Here is a 20766-nt window from a genome sequence, read left to right as displayed (position 1 = left end):
CCTGTAACAACAGTCCAGTTCACAGGCAGCTAAACGGAGGTCTGTATCACTTTAAATCCGACCCCACCTCATAGGATATCAAGTAGCAGACAGACATCATTCATACAGGACACTGCCCAAGCAAGCCACGCCCACCCCAGACAGTTACACTGAGGAGCCGCAGAATGTAGCGGAGACAGAGCAGGAATGGGCGTGGTTACAAAGAAGCTATCTGGGGAGGAAGGGGGCGGGGCATGTGGAAGAGCTGAGGCTGATGAGGAGAAGAGCCGTAACAGTTTAGGGCAGCAGCAGCAGACAAGGGGCATCTGGAGCATCAATCCTGATTTAACCCATGTGAGCCGGGATTTCAGCTGCATCACTGGTTCCTGGGAGGAGACTGTCACATCTGAATTAGCAAAGGAATTTGTCAGAGAGGGACATGGAGGAGGAGGATGGGAAGAGCCCTCCAGATTCAGCCTATGGTGAGACTATGGGGCCAGCCTGGGTGGGTCTGTTAAATAAAGGGACATAAGAAGAGTGGGCTCAGGCTTATAACTGTGCATGTGTCATGTGTGAGCTCAGCACCTCCTTCTCTTATTGCTCAGTTACAGCTTAGACTGGTCCTGATATCCCCCCCTCTAACTGCACCTCCCTCTGTCCCAACAAGTGTGTTTGTGTTGTACAGTTCAACTACACCCACTAACATTAACCACTTACTCCATGTTTTATATTGTCCTGGAGATGATAAGTAGCCATGGTCTTTTTAATGATACCTGTGATTTGCTTAAACATGACACAGTGTGTTGAATAAGGTTTAGCCCTTCCCTCTGTGTCCCCATGTATTTCAAAGAAAAAATAACCCTCCCTATAACTCCACGTATTCCTCCATATAACCCTTTCATATAACCACTCCTATTGTTCCCTATAACTCCTCCTATTGTTCCATATAACCCCTCCCTATAACTCCTCCTATTGCTCCATATAACCCCTCCCTATAACTCCTCCTATTGCTCCATATAACCCCTCCCTATAACTCCTATTGCTCCATATAACCCTCCCTATAACTCCTCCTATTGTTCCATATAACCCTCCCTATAACTCCTCCTATTGTTCCATATAACCCTCCCTATACCTCCTCCTATTGCTCCATATAACCCTCCCTATAACTCCTCCTATTGCTCCATATAACCCTCCCTATAACTCCTCCTATTGCTTCATATAACCCCTCCCTATAACTCCTCCTATTGCTCCATATAACCCTCCCTATAACTCCTCCTATTGCTCCATATAACCCTCCCTATAACTCCTCCTATTGTTCCATATAACCCTCCCTATAACTCCTCCTATTGCTCCATATAACCCCTCCCTATAACTCCTCCTATTGCTCCATATAACCCTCCCTATAACTCCTCCTATTGCTCCATATAACCCTCCCTATAAATCCTCCTATTGTTCCATATAACCCCTCCATATAACTCCTCCTATTGTTCCATATAACACTCACTATAACTCCTCCTATTGCTCCATATAACCCTCCCTATAACTCCTCCTATTGGTCCATATAACCCTCCCTATAACTCCTCCTATTGCTCCATATAACCCTCCCTATAACTCCTCCTATTGCTCCATATAACCATCCCTATAACTCCTCCTACTGCTCCATATAACCATCCCTATAACTCCTCCTATTGCTCCTATAACTCCTCCCTATAACTCCTCCTATTGCTCCATATAACCCTCCCTATAACTCCTCCTATTGCTCCATATAACCATCCCTATAACTCCTCCTACTGCTCCATATAACCATCCCTATAACTCCTCCTACTGCTCCATATAACCATCCCTATAACTCCTCCTACTGCTCCATATAACCATCCCTATAACTCCTCCTACTGCTCCATATAACCATCCCTATATCCCCTCACTATAACTGCTCCCATGTAACCTTCGCTATACATTCTAACCCTGGCAAGATGATTGTTAGAATTCACATAAGGGCAAGGGCACAGGAAGCTATTGGGAGTGATTAGCCACCCATCAAAAAAACAGCAATCTTGGTTTTATTGCTGATGAAAACAGACTTTAAAACCTCTGTAACTCAAAAATAGCTCTTTCTCTATATTTTGGTTTTGTTAAGCCTTTAGTTCCCCTTTAAAACAGTTGGTTGGTTACTCTTTGTCATATCATGTGGCTGATGTTGCACTCTCTCTCCGATTGATTCCTTCCAGCAGCTCTAACACCCAGCGTTAAATGCTCTTTCTGTTATTAAGTATGACCTCTTGGCCTAATCCCTGCACTTACCCTGTAATTCTCCTGCCTGACTCATAACAACTCCCTGCATCAGGGGGGGGCATGGGTTCCGTGTGCTGGCCCTACACATCCTGTACCCGAGTGCTTGTTGAGAGCAGAAACTGGCACAAAGCGCGTGAGGGAGGGAAGAACAGCAAGTAAAGAGATTTGCATGATGACTGTGCCAGCAAGACTGTGCCTGAGTCAAACCCACTCCCCCGATGCACAATGTTCTTGCCAGACCCAGACTGTGCGTCCTGTGGAAATTCCCCCTATCAGTGTCTGGGATGGAGAGGCGGGTATTCAGGGGGCACTAACTGAGCTGAACAACAATATGTAGAGGAATGATTTGGGTAAAAGTTCTAGGAAGTTTTGTGCTTGAGTTGGTAAAATGATCATTGGGTAAATGGTCATCCCGGATATTATTGTGCCATGGATATCGCTCCCCCTTCTAGGATTGGGCAGGTTAAAACATTTTGGTGGCTCATGTACATCATTTGTGTGACAGTTTCTGTGTGGGTGTGGCCAGTAACAGTCATATGATTGACGGATCAGCGTCTTTTCTTCTGTCAGTCATAGCGGTCATTAAGCTAATGATACATTGATCTATATGCTGCAATATCAGTTTGTATGTAGGGTACACAAAATGCAAAATGCTTGGAATTCCTCCTCCATTGAGTAGAATGGAACAGGTATGGGACCTCTTATCCAGAATGCTCGAGACTTGTGGTTTTCCGGATAGAGATGTCGCGAACTGTTCGCCGGCGAACTTGTTCGCGCGAACATCGGGTGTTCGCGCTTGCCGGAAGTTCGCGAACGTCGCGCGACGTTCGCCATTTTGGGTTCGCCATTGTTGGCGCTTTTTTTTGCCCTCTCACCCCAGACCAGCAGGTACATGGCAGCCAATCAGGAAGCTCTCCCCTGGACCACTCCCCTTCCCTATAAAAACCGAAGCCCTGCAGCGTTTTTTCACTCTGCCTGTGTGTGCTGAAGAGATAGTGTAGGGAGAGAGCTGCTGCCTGTTAGTGATTTCAGGGACAGTTGAAAGTTTGCTGGCTAGTAATCGTTTTGATACTGCTCTGTTATTGGAGGGACAGAAGTCTGCAGGGGTTTGAGGGACATTTTAGCTTAGGTAGCTTTGCTGGCTAGTAATCTACCTTCTACTGCAGTGCTCTGTATGTAGCTGCAGTGGGCAGCTGTCCTGCTTCTGATCTCATCTGCTGACTGCTGCAATAACAGTAGTCCTTGTAAGGACTGCTTTTATTTATTTTTTGTTGTTTTACTACTACTACTACTACTACTATAAGAGCCCAGTGCTATTAGTCTAGCAGTGTTGGGGAGTGGGACTGGTGTGCTAATCTGCTGCTCCTAGTAGTTCAGCAGCACCAACTTTAATTTTTTTTTTTTAATATTCATTTTTTTTTTATTTTACTTTTTTTATTTTACTACCGCTGTAGTAGTGTATAAGTTGACCTTTTAGGCATTATTTGCCCTGTAGGCATTATTTGCACAGTGTTTTCTTCAACCCGCCATCTAGCTGTGTGACCTTGTTCACATTCTGTCTAAATATCCATAATATTACCGTCTCCAGAAAAAACACCGGAGTCACTTTTTTCAAGCAGCCATAATATATTTTACGTAATCCGTATCCACCGCTGTAGTAGTGTATACGTTGGCCTTGTAGGCATTATTTGCACACTGTTTTCTTCAACCCGCCATCGAGCTGTGTGACCTTGTTCCCATTCTGTCTAAATATCCATAATATTACCGTCTCCAGAAAAAACACCGGAGTCACTTTTTTCAAGCAGCCATAATATATTTTACGTAATCCGTATCCACCGCTGTAGTAGTGTATACGTTGGCCTTGTAGGCATTATTTGCACACTGTTTTCTTCAACCCGCCATCGAGCTGTGTGACCTTGTTCCCATTCTGTCTAAATATCCATAATATTACCGTCTCCAGAAAAAACACCGGAGTCACTTTTTTCAAGCAGCCATAATATATTTTACGTAATCCGTATCCACCGCTGTAGTAGTGTATACGTTGGCCTTGTAGGCATTATTTGCACACTGTTTTCTTCAACCCGCCATCGAGCTGTGTGACCTTGTTCCCATTCTGTCTAAATATCCATAATATTACCGTCTCCAGAAAAAACACCGGAGTCACTTTTTTCAAGCAGCCATAATATATTTTACGTAATCCGTATCCACCGCTGTAGTAGTGTATACGTTGGCCTTGTAGGCATTATTTGCACACTGTTTTCTTCAACCCGCCATCGAGCTGTGTGACCTTGTTCCCATTCTGTCTAAATATCCATAATATTACCGTCTCCAGAAAAAACACCGGAGTCACTTTTTTCAAGCAGCCATAATATATTTTACGTAATCCGTATCCACCGCTGTAGTAGTGTATACGTTGGCCTTGTAGGCATTATTTGCACACTGTTTTCTTCAACCCGCCATCGAGCTGTGTGACCTTGTTCACATTTTGTCTAAATATTGATAATATTATCGTCTCTAGAAAAACCACTTGAGTTACTTTTTTTCAAGCAGCATTCATATATTTTACGTAATCCGTATCCACCGCTGTAGTAGTGTATACGTTGACCTTGTAGGCATTATTTGCACACTGTTTTCTTCAACCCACCATCGAGCTGTGTGAGCTTGTTCACATTTTGTCTAAATATTGATAATATTATCGTCTCTAGAAAAACCACTTGAGTTACTTTTTTTCAAGCAGCATTCATATATTTTACGTAATCCGTATCCACCGCTGTAGTAGTGTATACGTTGACCTTGTAGGCATTATTTGCACACTGTTTTCTTCAACCCGCCATCGAGCTGTGTGACCTTGTTCACATTTTGTCTAAATATTGATAATATTATCGTCTCTAGAAAAACCACTTGAGTTACTTTTTTTCAAGCAGCATTCATATATTTTACGTAATCCGTATCCACCGCTGTAGTAGTGTATACGTTGACCTTGTAGGCATTATTTGCACAGTGTTTTCTTCAACCCGCCATCGAGCTGTGTGACCTTGTTCACATTTTGTCTAAATATTGATAATATTATCGTCTCTAGAAAAACCACTTGAGTTACTTTTTTTCAAGCAGCATTCATATATTTTACGTAATCCGTATCCACCGCTGTAGTAGTGTATACGTTGACTTTGTAGGCATTATTTGCACAGTGTTTTCTTCAACCCGCCATCTAGCTGTGTGTATTATCGTTTCCAGAAAAACCAACTGAGTTTTTGTTGTTGTTGTTGTTTTTTTAAAAATAATGCCAGGCAAAGGCAGGCCGCCACGCAGAGGCCGTGCTAGGGGCCGTGCTGCTATGCAATCCTGTGGCCCTAGCAAATTGCCCAGTTTTAAAAAGCCAATGACCCTGAACTCCCAAAATGCTGAAGAGGTAGTTGACTGGCTTACACAGCACACCCCATCCTCTACCGTTTCTAACTTTACCACAACATCCTCCTCATCCTCCACTGCTATGGCCACCCCACGTAACACTTCCTCCACCACCGGTGCCCCTTCTTCACTGGGGTCAGAGGAGTTATTTTCCAATGAGTTTCTTGAACTGAGTAATGCGCAACCATTATTGCCAGAAGAAGATGAAGGAGATGAGGACCTTACACCAGATTTAATTCTGGCAGAGAACACGATAGAGATGGACATAATGAGTGATGAGGAGGAGGTCCCCGCTGCTGCTTCCTTCTGTGATGTGTCAGAAGAAATTGATGCATCTGAGGAGAATGATGATGAGGAGATTGATGTTTTGTGGGTGCCTAGTAGAAGAGAGCAAGAGGAGGGTAGTTCAGATGGAGAGACGGAGAGTCAGAGAGGCAGTAGGAGAATAAGACTTAGAAGAAGCAGGGAGGACAGCCCGCAGGGATCAGTAGGGCAACAACATGTATCGGCACCTGTGTTCAGCCGGCCAACGCACCCGCCATTGCCGCCAATACCGCAAACTCCGCCAACTTCTACTGTTACCGCCAGATCGCACACTTCCAAAAAGTCAGCAGTGTGGGATTTTTTTAATGTGTGTGCCTCTGACAAAAGCATTGTAATTTGCAATGAGTGCAGTCAGAAACTGAGCCTTGGTAAGCCCAACAGCCACATAGGTACAACTTCTATGCGAAGGCACATGAGCGGCAAGCACAAAGCACTTTGGGAGCAACACCTCAAAGGCAACAGGCAAACTAAAAGCCACACTCCTTCTGGTCCAGCATCTTACTGCTCTACCTCTGCTCTCCTTGACCCGTCTGAACCACCCTCCACTCCGCCTTCCACCTTGACCACCTGTTCCCATTCCCAGTCATCTGCCACCAGCCAAGTTTCTGTGAAGGCCATGTTTGAGCGTAAGAAGCCAATGTCTGACTGTCACCCCCTTGCCCGGCGTCTGACAGCTGGCTTGTCTGCACTCTTAGCCCGCCAGCTTTTACCATACCAGCTGGTGGACTCTGAGGCCTTCCGCAAATTTGTAGCAATTGGGACACCGCAGTGGAAGGTACCCAGCCGCAATTTTTTTTCTAAAAAGGGAATACCACACCTGTACCAACATGTGCAGAGCCAAGTTACCGCATCTCTGTCACTTAGTGTTGGGCCAAAGGTCCATATGACTACTGACGCATGGTCCTCCAAGCATGGTCAGGGCAGGTATGTCACCTACACTGCCCACTGGGTGAACTTGGTAATGGCTGGGAAGCAGGGAATGGGTAGCTCAACAACAACAGTGGAGTTGGTGTCACCGCCACGGATTGCACGCGGTTCTGCCACCACCTCTACTCCTCCATCGCTCTCTACCTCGTCTTCTTCTTCTTCTTACTCTGCTGCTGGGTCCTCCTTCTCCTCCTCCACACCTGTGCACCCCCAGCTCCCCCTAGGCTATTCGACGTGCCAGGTACGCCGTTGTCACGCTGTCTTGGGGATGACGTGCCTGGAAAGCAAAAACCATACCGGATCTGTACTCCTGTCATCTCTGCAGTCACAGGCCGATCGGTGGCTGACCCCACACCAACTGCAGATCGGAAAAGTGGTGTGTGACAATGGAAGCAATCTGTTGGCAGCGTTGAGACTAGGCAATTTAACACATGTGCCCTGCATGGCACATGTGTTAAATTTAATAGTCCAACGTTTTGTCTCCAAGTACCCAGGATTCCAGGACGTTCTCACCCAGTCCAGAAAGGTGTCGGCCCATTTCAGACGTTCCTACACAGCCATGGCACGCCTTGCTGACATTCAGCAGCGCTACAACATGCCAGTCAGGCGTTTGATTTCTGACAGCCAGACTCGCTGGAATTCAACGCTCCTTATGTTGGAACGTCTGCTGCAACAACAAAGGGCCGTCAACGAGTACCTTTTTGAACTGGGTGGTAGGACTGGATCTGCACAGCTGGGGATTTTTTTCCCCCGTTACTGGGTGCTTATGCGCGATGCCTGCAGGCTCATGCGACCTTTTGAAGAGGTGACAAATATGGTCAGTCGCACCGAAGGCACCATCAGCGACCTAATACCCTTCGCTTTCTTCCTGGAGCGTGCCGTGCGACGAGTGACAGATGAGGCTGTAGACCAGCGTGACGAGGAGCTGGAAGCGCGCGATTTCTGGTCGGAATCACCAGAACGAACCCAGGCACCTGCTGCAACGCAGGGAGAGGTGCCAGAAGTGGAGTCAGAGGAGGAAGGTGGCTTTGTGGAGGAGGAGGAGGAGGACCAACAGGAGCAGGCTTCCCAGGGGGCTAGTGGTGACCTTTTGGGGACCCCTGGTCTTGTACGTGGCTGGGGGGAGGAGACCGTGGATGATGCAGTCCTTGATAATGAGGAAGCGGAGATGGATAGCTCTGCATCCAACCTTGTGAGAATGGGGTCTTTCATGCTGTCATGCCTGTTGAAGGACCCCCGTATCAAGAGGCTTAAGGAGAAGGACCTGTACTGGGTCGCAACGCTACTAGACCCTCGGTACAAGCATAAAGTGTCAGAAATGTTACCAACATACCACAAGTCCGAAAAGATGCGGCATTTACAAACCAGCCTGCAAAACATGTTGTACAATGCTTTTAAGGGTGATGTCACTTCAGGAACTCATCAACATTCCAGGGGCAGAGGTGCCAGTAATCCTGCCACGAGCACACCTGCAAGGACAAAGCCCTTTGGCCAGTCTGTAACGTCAGACATGCAAATGTTTTTCTGTCCAAGGCAGCGCCACAACCCTTCTGGATCCACCCTCAAAGAACGCCTCGACCGGCAGGTAGCGGACTACCTGGCATTAACTGCAGATATCGACACTCTGAGGAGCGATGAACCCCTGGACTACTGGGTGCGCAGGCTTGATCTGTGGCCAGAGCTGTCACAATTTGCCATGAACCTCTTGTCTTGCCCAGCCTCAAGTGTGCTCTCAGAAAGGACCTTCAGTGCAGCAGGAGGGATTGTAACTGAGAAGAGAACTCGCCTAGGTCACAAAAGTGTCGATTACCTGACCTTTATTAAAATGAATGAGGGGTGGATCTCGGAGGGTTACTGCACGCCGGAAGACTTGTTCTGACTTCTATGCAGCTGTCCTTCTCTTCAAGCCTCATGACTCCACACACAGCTGTCCTTTAGCGTCCTCCTCCTCCCTCCGCCACCGTTACAAACTAGGGTGCAAACCCTACTGGTTTAATTTTTTCTGGCCTCTGTGCTTCAGTGGCTGCGACCAAAAAAATGCCTATTTTCTGCATTTATATGACATAATTTTTCTGGCCTCTGTGCTTCAGTGGCTGCAACCAAAAAAATTACTATTTTCAGCATTTATATGGCATATTTTTTCTGGCAACTGTGCTTCAGTGGCTGCGACCAAAAAAATGCATATTTTCTGCATTTATATGGCATCATTTTTCTGGCCTCTGTGCTTCAGTGGCTGCAACCAAAAAATTTATATTTTCAGCATTTATATGGCATAATTTTTCTGTCAACTGTGCTTCAGTGGCTGCGACCAAAAAAATGCATATTTTCTGCATTTATATGGCATAATTTTTCTGGCCTCTGTGCTTCAGTGGCTGCAACCAAAAAAATTTATATTTTCAGCATTTATATGGCATAATTTTTCTGGCAACTGTGCTTCAGTGGCTGCGACCAAAAAAATGACTATTTTCAGCATTTATATGGCATATTTTTTCTGGCCTCTGTGCTTCAGTGGCTGTGGCCAAAAAAACTGGGCAAACAATGCCTACAAGGTCAACGACGTTGACCTTGTAGGCATTGTTTGCCCAGTTTTTTTGGCCACAGCCACTGAAGCACAGAGGCCAGAAAAAATATGCCATATAAATGCTGAAAATAGTCATTTTTTGCCATACGTTGACTCAACGTATATGGCAAAAAATGACTATTTTCAGCATTTATGTGGCATATTTTTTCTGGCAACTGTGCTTCAGTGGCTGCAACCAAAAAAACTGGGCAAACAATGTCTACAAGGTCAACGTATGGCGAAAAATTACTATTTTCAGCATTTATATGGCATATTTTTTCTGGCAACTGTGCTTCAGTGGCTGCGTCCAAAAAAACTGGGCAAACAATGTCTACAAGGTCAACGTATGGCGAAAAATGACTATTTTCAGCATTTATATGGCATATTTTTTCTGGCAACTGTGCTTCAGTGGCTGCGTCCAAAAAAACTGGGCAAACAATGCCTACAAGGTCAACGTATGGCAGTTGTTTAAAGAGAACAGTAGATTACTAGCCAGCAAAGCTACCTAAGCTAAAATGTCCCTCAAATCCCTGCAGACTTCTGTCCCTCCAATACAGAGCAGTATCAAGCAGATTACTAGCCAGCAAACTTACTATCATCTGTCCCTGAAATCACTAACAGCTCTCCCCCTACACTATCTCTTCCAAGCACACACAGGCAGATTTTTCAGATACATTTTTGCCCTTGATCCCCCTCTGGCATGCCACTGTCCAGGTCGTTGCACCCTTTAAACAACTTTAAAATCATTTTTCTGGCCAGAAATGTCTTTTCTAGATGTTAAAGTTCGCCTTCCCATTGAAGTCTATGGGGTTCGCGAACCGTTCGCGAACCGCTCGCATTTTTGCGCAAGTTCGCGAATATGTTCGCGAACTTTTTTTCCGACGTTCGCTACATCCCTATTTCCGGATAAGCGATCTTTCCATAATTTGGATCTTCATACCTTAAGTCTACTAGAAAATCATGTAGACCTTAAATAAACCCAATAGAATGGTTTTGCTTCCAATAAGGATTAATTATATCTCAGTTGGGATCAAGTACAAGTTGCTGTTTTAATTATTACACAGAAAAAGGAAATCATTTTAAAAAATTCAGACTCTTTCATTATAATGGAGTCTATGGGAGACGGCCATTCCGTAATTCTGAACTTTCTGGATCATCATCATTTATTTATATAGCGCCGACAAGATACGCAGTGCTTTACCTTAGTTATAACAAACAGGGAATAAATGGTGGATAACAAACAAGGGTTACAGAGAACAATAGGATTAGAGGGCCCTACAAATTAGAGTTAACCAAATAAAGGTTAGGGTACAATTGAGACATTAGGATTTTAGAAACAATTTTGTGATATATATTTATGGATAACGGGTTTCCGGATAACGGATCCCATGCTTGTGGTAGAGACTTGCACGGTTTGTTTTTTTAAAACCCGCACCCAACCCATACCCGCTATCCCCAAAACTGACTCTGACCCGCTTACCCACCTGACCCGCTCCCTGCAGTGTTCGTCTCGCCAACCGGAAGTGACGTCACATTGGCAGGAAGTGACGTCACAACAAAAAATTTTAACAATTGGGATGCTTGGCTTTTTCACTGTTTCCTCTGCATTGGCCACTTGTAGCCCCCCCCCCCCACTACAGAGGATCTGGTACCCGCAGGGTGCACGCACACCGGACAAATGAAGAATAATCTGTCCGAGTCCCAATCATATTGTGGGTATTCCACTGGTACCCGACCTGATGCAGGACTTGTGGTCCTTACTGGTGTATTTGGGTTTCAGCTGACTCATTGCTGCCTGGCATTCAAGTTCACTGGCAGGATCCAAGCAGTCCCATTTTTCCTCAGGACAGTCCCAATTTTGAAAGCTCAACCCACAGTCCCGGATTGTTACTGAAATTGTTACTGAAATGTTTCTCTTTAATCTCCTGCACTGAACAGCCAAAAAGATACAAAGTTTCTAAAACTTAATTGGCTTTTGGCAGAGAGCCCAGAATTTGTGGTAGGCACACTTGTACATTTGTAACAATTTAAGATAACCAAAGATACAATTGTAACAGTTTAAGATAAGCAGATCTCTTGGGGGAACTGAGACTCACAGCTTAAAGGGCAATTCACCTTCATGTCAACTGTAACAACATAAAACCTGACCCTAAAACCCCCTGAAATGTGTTCAAACTTTCCATAAACTGCCAAATTTTGAAAAATTTACATGGTAATTATGGGGTGTAGCCATAAAACGGGCATGGTCAAAACTTTTTGTCCTTCTTTCTTTTTTCAAAATGTTGGGAGGTATGACTTTAAGGTGGCCATAGATGTTAAGAGTTTTACAAGATCTTTTCCTTATGGTAGGACCAAGCTTATCCTGAAACTATTGTTTAAATGTATAATTTGTTCATCGACTAAAAAGACCATTTCAAGTGATATCGTCTAGTTGAAGCCAAGAAACCTGAGGCTAGCTGCCTGCTTGGCCCTGCAAACTATTGGACAATGGATACATTTCAGTGTGACCGATGAATATTTTCTAACCCAACTGAAAAAATCGCTAGATAAACCACTAACCTTACAATAATTTGATGGATTCGTTGGATCGCACTAAAATCATAACGGCACCGTTAGAGGATCATTGGCAGGTTCTTTTCTATAAACCAATTTTTTAATGACCAAAACACAGTCCTGTAGTCTCTCACTCCTCAGGAACATGGTCCCCATTGCAGTGCTGTGCACTAAGACTAGAACTAGATTGTACCATGATAAATACAGGCTCTTAAATACAGACCCCCCCCCCAGCACCCGTCATCTGTGTCTCTGCCTTCAGCTCAGCACCAACCGCAACTACTGTTTATATTATATAAAGACTCATGTGATGGGAAACTGCTGTTATTGGAGCCACATCTAAAAACCAGCCTAAAATCGAATTAACATTATTAATGAAGTCATAATCAAATGAAGACCATTATATACTATAATATTTCTTCTGAGCTGTGGCCCTTGCTCATTGCCATTTGCTTATGCACTATGTTGATGGCGCCATTTTTTTTTGGGAAACCTAGGTTCCCTGAGAATTGCGAGAGAGAGAGACTTGACCTTTATAAGTAGGAAACACATTCAGATATTAAATGTGGGTCGTTCTGAGAAATGAGGGGGAAGATAGAGAAACTTTCTTGCCCTGCAATAATGGAAACTGAGAGACTGAGATAGTGAAGACTATATAATATATATATATATATATATAGGGAAAGTTGTGCTCACCATTAATTTTTAAAACCAGTAGGCGGGGGTGCAATGAGGCTGTGACCACAAAATACATATAGACAAATACAAGAGTCCTCTGCACTCAACCCATTATCAATATATTTAAGACAGAGACATTTTGTGCTACTGCTACTGAAATATGTCTTACCCTTTAAACAAAACAGGGATTGTTTGTCCATATATTGCAATATATTTAAGCTGGCCAACTACGTCAAAGTCATCCCATATCTGGCCAGTCCTATGCTCAATTTTCATCTGATTCATTAAGAATTCTATTAATTCATTATACATTTTACAAAGGGACTAGTTTTACCTGCAACTTACTAGCTGCTTTCAAAATAAAACTCCAAAACTTGGCTGCCCTTTTATTAGACACCAGTGGGATCACCTGACTATAGTTGGAGAGGGTGGGAGCTACAACATGGAGCTGGTCACTGCTCCTGTATAACTATAACAAACAAGGGAAAGTTGTGCTCACCACTATTTCCAAAAACCATTAGGCGGGGGTGCAATGAGGCTGTGACCACAAAATACATATAGACATAGAAACTTAGTCCCTTTGTAAAATGTATAATGAAGCAATAGAATTCTTAATGAATCAGATGAAAATTAAGCATAGGACTGGCCAGATATGGGATGACTTTGACGTAGTTGTTCAGCTTAAATATATTGCAATATATGGACAAACAATCCCTGTTTTGTTTAAAGGGTAAGGCATTTTTCAGTAGCAGTATGCACAAAATGTCTCTGTCTTAAATATATTGATAATGGGTTGAGTGCAGAGGACTCTTGTATTTGTATTGACCCGGATATTGCGGTTTTCGGGAGAGCTGTCCGGGTCAAAACTGCCTGCGCAGTTTTCCTAATTTGTTGTGCTAAGTTATAGCCGTTTAGGGAGAACTAAACCCACTTAGATAACATAGGGCCCCTCTCAAACCAGTGCACCCTTGCTAACCAAAGTGACCCTGCTCTGCCATCCCAGTCTTCCTAGGGCAGAGTTGCACTTACCATTCAAAATTTGTGTATCCCAAAAAAAATTTTGGACTCATGGATTCCCGAAGAGGTGGGGGATAGACGTGACCTAGAGTGGCTGGAGTAGATGTGGCCTTGATCTAAAATGTCCCAATTTGAATATAAATGTTGGGGAGGGTGCTACTGAGGTGAGCGATATCGGGCTGATCAGATTATGGGCCCAACGATCGGATCACAACAAACAGAATACTGGAGGCGGGATTGAGGAAGACATCAACGTACCAATGTGATCCTCGATCCTACAGGATTTTTTAAGGAGATTTCAACCCGTAACTAAAAAAACCCTACCCCCCTACCCTATGCAGACCCCCTGCCTCCTCCCCCCCCCCAGCCTAGCTGCCCCCTGGGGAAATGGTCCTTAAGGTGGCCATAGACAGGGCCGGATTTACCCTTCTTGCCCCCCTAGGCCCAGCTACTGTTCCACCGCCCCGCCCCCCCCGAATTTCTGGAAGTGAATCTTTATCCAATCAGGACATTTATGCAAAATAAAATAACGCAGACAATAAAATGGAAATAATTGTATATTAAACCCTAAATAACTATTTTAAATATAACCAATATGTATATCAGTAAATACAGTAACAAATAACACACAATTATCTGTAGATCTGACAAAATCTGAAAACTTTAGGATTAACAAAGCCTTTCAGAACGAACTTTTATCTTTGCAAACCTATCAATCATGCTGTCATAACAAAACTGTCTGACAATCTCAGCTTCAATTGCAAGTAGAGCAAAGCTGTTTAGCCTTTCTTCATTAAGAGAAGATCTCAGGTAGTTTTTCACTCTTTTTAAGCAAGAAAGGGATCTTTCAGCACTGCAGTTTGTTGCCAGTGAGTCTCCAACAATGGTTTTCAGCAGCTGATTAGAAGAAAAGAGATTCCTACTAAGTATTCGGAAGGGGTTTGTTACAGTGAGAGCTGAAGATGTGGAATTGTCTCCCTGAATCAGTGGTACAGGCTGATACATTAGATAGGTACAAGAAGGGGTTGGATGGTGTTTAGCAAGTGAGGGAATACAGGGATATGGGAGATAGCTCATAGTACAAGTTGATCCAGGGACTGGTCCCACTGGAGTCAGGAGGGAATTTTCCCCCTCTGAGGCAAATTGGAGAGGCTTCAGATGGGGGTTTTTGCCTTCCTCTGGATCAACTGGCAGTTAGTCAGTTTATATATAGACTTAAAAGGTTGAACTTGATGGACGTGTGTCTTTTTTCAACCTAACTTACTACGTTACTATATTTTTTACAGTGAGAGCTGAAGATGTGGAATTGTCTCCCAGAATCAGTGGTACAGGCTGATACATTAGATAGGTATAAGAAGGGGTTGGATGGTGTTTAGCAAGTGAGGGAATACAGGGTTATGGAAGATAGCTCATAGTACAGGTTTATCCAGGGACTGGTCTAACACAGCACTATTATTTATATAGTTAATTAACTTTTTAACCTACCTTAACTATAAGCATTGCAAGAATTAAAAAGTACAGGTCAGTTCTACAGCTGCCCACAGTCACCTGTAGCTGATGATTTTGCAGCCTGCCAAATTCACATGCAGCTCCTGTCCTGTGCTGTTGCACTGTCTGTGCACGCCAGTCCACGTGACGTCTCTCGTGCTCTGCACTCAGGCAGCTCCCTCTAGTAAGAATCAGGCTGGCACCGTGCCCGCATTGAGTGACGCGCACATGCGCAGTCGCGTGGTGACGTCACCATGCACAGGCAAAGAGGAGATCTGCACCACCACCGATCAGCACAGACTGCGCGCGCTCTCTTTCGGAATGAAGACAGAGCTGAGTAGAGCACAGGCACACCGCGCACAGCAGCCAGGACTGGAGCCCGGGTTGGGGTGGCTTAGACACATGGTAACGGCGGCCCTTATCAGTAACATTCCATTCACATTACACAAGCAGCAATGTGGGTGAACGGTTGCTCTTCTTTGGAATTTGGGATGGACCATTTTACCATAAGTTATAGAGAAGATGGTAGGGGCACCTGCATGCCGCCCCTAACATTTTGCCGCCCTAGGCCCGGGCCTAGACGGCCTCTCCCCAAATCCGGGCCTGGCCATAGACACACAGATAATATCGTACGAAACAAATTTTCGTCCGATATTCGTTGCGTGTATGGTGGAAAAAGAGCCAACCGATATCGTCAGAAGACTTGGATATCGGTCGGCTCCTCGATCGGGCTGGACGGAAAATTTTGATCGGGTGCCTTTGAAGGGACCCAAATATCGGCCATTGTTAGTGCTGAATCGTCAGATACAGGTAGAATTCTATTGTTTCTTCCTGTATATCTACCTTTATATCTGACGATTCAGCTCTACACGTGTGTATTGAAACGAAAGATCTTTTCCAAGAACGATCGTAATTGTTACGTCTATGGCCACCTTAACTTTTTACTTACCCCTCGGGGCAGATTCAGGGATTGGAGTTCACGGCAGCCATCTCCCAGGTCTTCAGTAAGATGAGACTGAGACCGGCGAAGCAGCGCATGCGCAGTTGGAGCAATTTACCAGTTTGCAACAACTGCGCATGCGATGAAATAGAAATTGCCAAAGTGCCGGAAGAAAACACGAAGACCCGGAAGATGGCTGCTGTGAACTGCGATGCCTGAATCTGCACCAAAGGGTAAGTAAAAAGTTAGGGGCATTTCCCCGGGGGGCACCTAGGCTGGGGGAGGAGGGTTTACGTGGTGTGCGGGGGTGGTTTTTTTTTTAGTTACGGGTTGAATTCTCTTTCAAACCTGCCAGATCTGCCAGACATCAGTCGTGGAAGCCCGTTGGAGGTATCCATACACTGCCCAATAAGCTTCCAAATTAATCTGTCGGCAAATTATATCTACTCACCTTAAGTGAAGTTTTCACTCCCATAGGCTGCTGCAACAATACTCACTCACCTCTGTGCAGATGAATCATTACCCCGTGGTCTTAGAGGGCCAGTTATGTCTAAATTGCCCAAGGCCTATTCTGGAGATTATTAATATTTATAAAAGAGGTGGGAAAGTTTAACATAAAGGCAAAATTAGACCTCACTTCTGAGGGGGTTTAGTTTGCTTGCGCTATTTGTTCTGGCACAGACACAACTTGGCATCTGTGATCCTTGTTTTCGGTCGTACCAGTTCCATAACCCTGTAATACACAGTGTTGTGTGCCATGCACAAGTAATTACAGACCTTTCTTTAGACTTCCAGAAACACAAGGAGTCATTTATAAGCCTGCAATCTGCATAGTGCACAAAATCAGACAAAAAAACACCCAGTCAAATTTGCCGTTTATTGCACTTTGCAAATGCATTCGATATTTGTTATCGGTCACTGTGCTCCGAAACTTGTGGCCACATCACTGAATTCTGCGCAGTATTCACTAGAAGAGCATGGGGGGGAACTACAGCTATTACCTGTATAATAAACCAGTCTATGTAGCGGGTTGATTTCTAAACATAAGCTCCTTTGCACAGGGCCTTCCTCCTCTTTTGTACCGGTCACTATGTATGTAACTCTGTATGTTATATGTATGTAATTCATGTGATTTCTTTGTATAAGCACATTTATCTTACAGCGCTATGCAATATGTGGTCGCTCTAAAAATACATAATAATAATAATAAGTGCTAAAGTGCAGTTGCCAATTTCAAACTCCAATTTTTGAATCCCCTTTTCTGTGTAATAATAAAACAGTATCTTGTACTTGATCCCAACTAAGATATAATTAATCCTTATTGGAAACAAAACCAGCCTATTGGGTTTATTTAATGTTTACATGATTTTCTAGTACACTTGTATGAAGATCCAAATTACAGAAAGATCCATTTTCCAGAAAGCCCCTGGTCCTGAACATTCTGGATAACAGGTCCGATACCTGTACTGAAAAGAAACAGACCTTACTCTGTAGAGCTGACTCATGAACATAGGTGCATAATTGCAGTTGCCAACAGTAACAATTATATCCTATAGCTGACTGTTTGAAATTGTTAGATCCAAAATAAGATATAATTAATTCTTATATATGTGTGTAGTGTCAGACTGGGCCGACGGGACACAGGGAAAAAACCCGGTGGGCCCCTGGCCTCATGGGCCCCCACTGGCCCAGCCGTACTCCCCCAATCGGGCTCCCCCTTGTAACACTTACGCTGCTGCGCATCCACAGAGGCACACGGGGCAACTGTGTTCGCTCAGGCACGCACCACACCAACGCCGCACTAGCAGTCATGCAGGTGCGTCTGAACCAGCGTTTTCTGAGGCGCACAGAGGGAGGCCGGGAGAGGGCACCAGGTGACTGCCTAGAGGGGCCTTCATGTGGCAGTCCAGGTAGGCCTGCATTACTCCAGTCCGACCCTGTGTGTGTATGATCCGTTATCCAGAAATCTCTGAATTACGGAAAGTCCATCTACCATAGACTCCATTTTATCCAAAGAATCCCAAATTTTTAAAAAAAATTATTTCCCCTTTCTCTGTAATAATAAAACAGTAACTTGTACTTGATCCCAACTAAGATATAATTAATCCTTATTGGAGGCAGAACTAGCCTATTGGGTTTATTTAATGTTTGAATTATATTTTAGTTGAATTTAGTTGAATTAACCCTCCCCAACATAAAGCCCCCCTAAGCTTCCAGGCATTGCACTCCTCCCTGCAATGTGCTTTAGGGTAGTTCTCCTTTGAGATGGAAATTATGGAATGGTCTACTGAATATGTATATATATATATATATATATATATATATATATACCTGATGACGGCTCAGTTTAGGAACCGAAACGTCGTAATAAAGCCAACAATTTTTGTTTTTCACTATAAAGTCCTGTGTGTGCGGTTCTTTTGTGCTTTATATATATACCCTGTCGTGCCAATCTGTCCACTAATCACCTGTACAGATAATCAGTATTAGAATTAGAATCAGTATTAGAATTGTAGCCGACTGCCAGCAGGTGGCAGCTACACTATATAGAATGAAGCATAGTAGCAAGCAGGTGGCAGACACTCCTTTGGTAAAAAGATGCAGATACAGGTATGGAGCCTGTTACCCAGAATGCACAGGACCTGGGGTTTTCTGGATAAGATGTCTTTCAGTAATTTGGATCTCCATACCTTAAGTCTACTTAAAAAAATCATGTAAACATTAAATAAACCCAAAGTTTTGCTTCCAGTAAGGATTAATTATATCTTAGTTGGGATCAAGAACAAGCTACTGTTTTATTATTACACAGAAAAAAGAAATTATTTTTAAAAATTAAAACTAATTGGTTAAAATGGAGTCTATGGGAGACGGCCTTCCCGTCAGATGCCAGTCAATCTAATGGGCACTATTCTGCCACAATCGTTCACAAGTCCTTGTGAGGAATTCACAAAAGTGGCAGTAAAATAAGTAACCAAGAAGTGGCGGTCGACAAATTTGTAAAATGACATACGAACGGCAAATTCACAAAGGCAGATGTTACTGTCTCTGAATGTCTCGTAAGTCCAACAATTTTCTAAAGTGTCGTATATCTTTTTGTCGGACAGACAACATTTTACCGAGCGTTTTCAAAAGACAATTTGACCGTCATTTTCATTTTTAATGTGTCGGCAAAACAAACGAGTTTACGAGCATCTCATAAAAATGTCGGAAAAAGTGGCGCCGAAAAAACCATGCCCACTTTTAAAGACACTATTTCAAAACGTACACTATTTCAACGTACACGTTGAAAAATTGGCGGGTAAATGCTCTGCGAATTTGTTGGCTGTTACTACGAATCCACTATTTTGGATTCGGCCGAACCCCCGAATCCTTTGTGAAAAATTCGTCCGAATACCGAACCGAGTCCGAACCCTAATTTGCATATGCAGATTAGAGGTGGGAAGGGGAAAAAATGTTAACTTCCTTGATTTGTGACAAAAAGTCACACAATTTCCCTCCCCACCCCTAATTTGCATATTCAGATTAGGATTTGGATTCAGTTCGGCCAAGTGTCGGACTGGGGGGCCCGGGGCCCTCCGGGGCTGCTATCCCGGGGCCTCCCTCTGTCCACCCTGTGCTACACTGGCATGACAAATATGTGCGCATGCAATATGTGCGCATGTGCCGGCACACATCGTCTGGGCGCATGCGGCGGAACACCACATCTGCGTGCATACGCGAATGTGCACAATGTTTTTTCGGATTAAGAAGTTAATGTGGGTGCGGATCTGGGTCTGCGGGGCCCACAAAAGCCAGGGGCCCAACGGGTTTCTTCCCGGTCTCCAGCCGGCCCAGTCCGACCCTGGTTCGGCCGGGCAGAAGGATTCATTCGAATCCGTATCCTGCTGAAAAAGGCCTAATCCCGAACTGAATACTGGATTTCCCCAGGATTTCCAACTGACAAACTAAAAATCACCACTTCCCCATAGTGTCTGAACCCCATCTCATTAAATACACAAGGCCAGTGTACAGCATATATTTTTGGGGCTCCCTCCCCCTGTGTGCGGCGTGCAGTGACAAGTGTTGGGGTGCCTAGTAACAAGCTGGCCAAGCAGATTATTGTTTCTAGCACTGGGTTGGTCAGGAATACCAGTTGCTGGACAATCCTAGTGTTAGTTGTTGGTAACCAACAGTGTTTAATTCAAAATGCAAGTACAAGGTGTCTGGTTCCTTTATGAAAGGACGCAGGGTGGGATCTGATTATAGGATATACGTACAAGACAAATACATAGTTACCTAAGTGCTCTGAACTGCAACTCCCATCATCGTAAGCCTGGCATGGCATGACAGTGCATGATGGGAATTGTAGTTTAGAACAGCCGACAGCCGTGACAGTTGACTGCGGCAGTTTTATGTGTTCCAAGGGCATATCTGATCCTCTGCGGATGTATCGACAGGCAACATTATACCTACCTATTCTATCTGGGGCCCTGCAAGGATTTATTGCTGAGCAACACAAGGGCGCCCATTGTGGCATTTGTAGATCAAGGCTTCTTGTGCAGATTAAAGGATAACTAAACCTTTAAAATAAGTGGATGTAAAATTGATGAGGGGGTTATTC

At 44.2% G+C, this 20766-nt stretch overlaps 1 protein-coding gene across 2 annotated transcripts in view; it reads left to right on the top strand.

Annotated features, from left to right (window-relative positions):
• Positions 1-247: 247 nt before the first annotated feature.
• The window catches only part of slc44a2.S (solute carrier family 44 (choline transporter), member 2 S homeolog), a 56725-nt gene continuing 36206 nt past the window's right edge, over positions 248-20766 (top strand). The window contains exon 1 of one of the 2 annotated variants that reach the window (XM_018239604.2): positions 248-461. In XM_018239604.2, coding sequence (XP_018095093.1) covers positions 419-461 — 43 coding nt within the window. In that variant the 5' untranslated portion in view covers positions 248-418. The remainder of the gene's footprint in view (positions 462-20766) is intronic. The other variant, XM_018239606.2, reaches the window with a different exon arrangement.

This window comes from Xenopus laevis, chromosome 3S, assembly GCF_017654675.1.
Source record: "Xenopus laevis strain J_2021 chromosome 3S, Xenopus_laevis_v10.1, whole genome shotgun sequence".
NCBI classification, from domain to species: domain Eukaryota; kingdom Metazoa; phylum Chordata; class Amphibia; order Anura; family Pipidae; genus Xenopus; species Xenopus laevis.
This window is presented reverse-complemented; position numbering and strand designations above follow the sequence as displayed.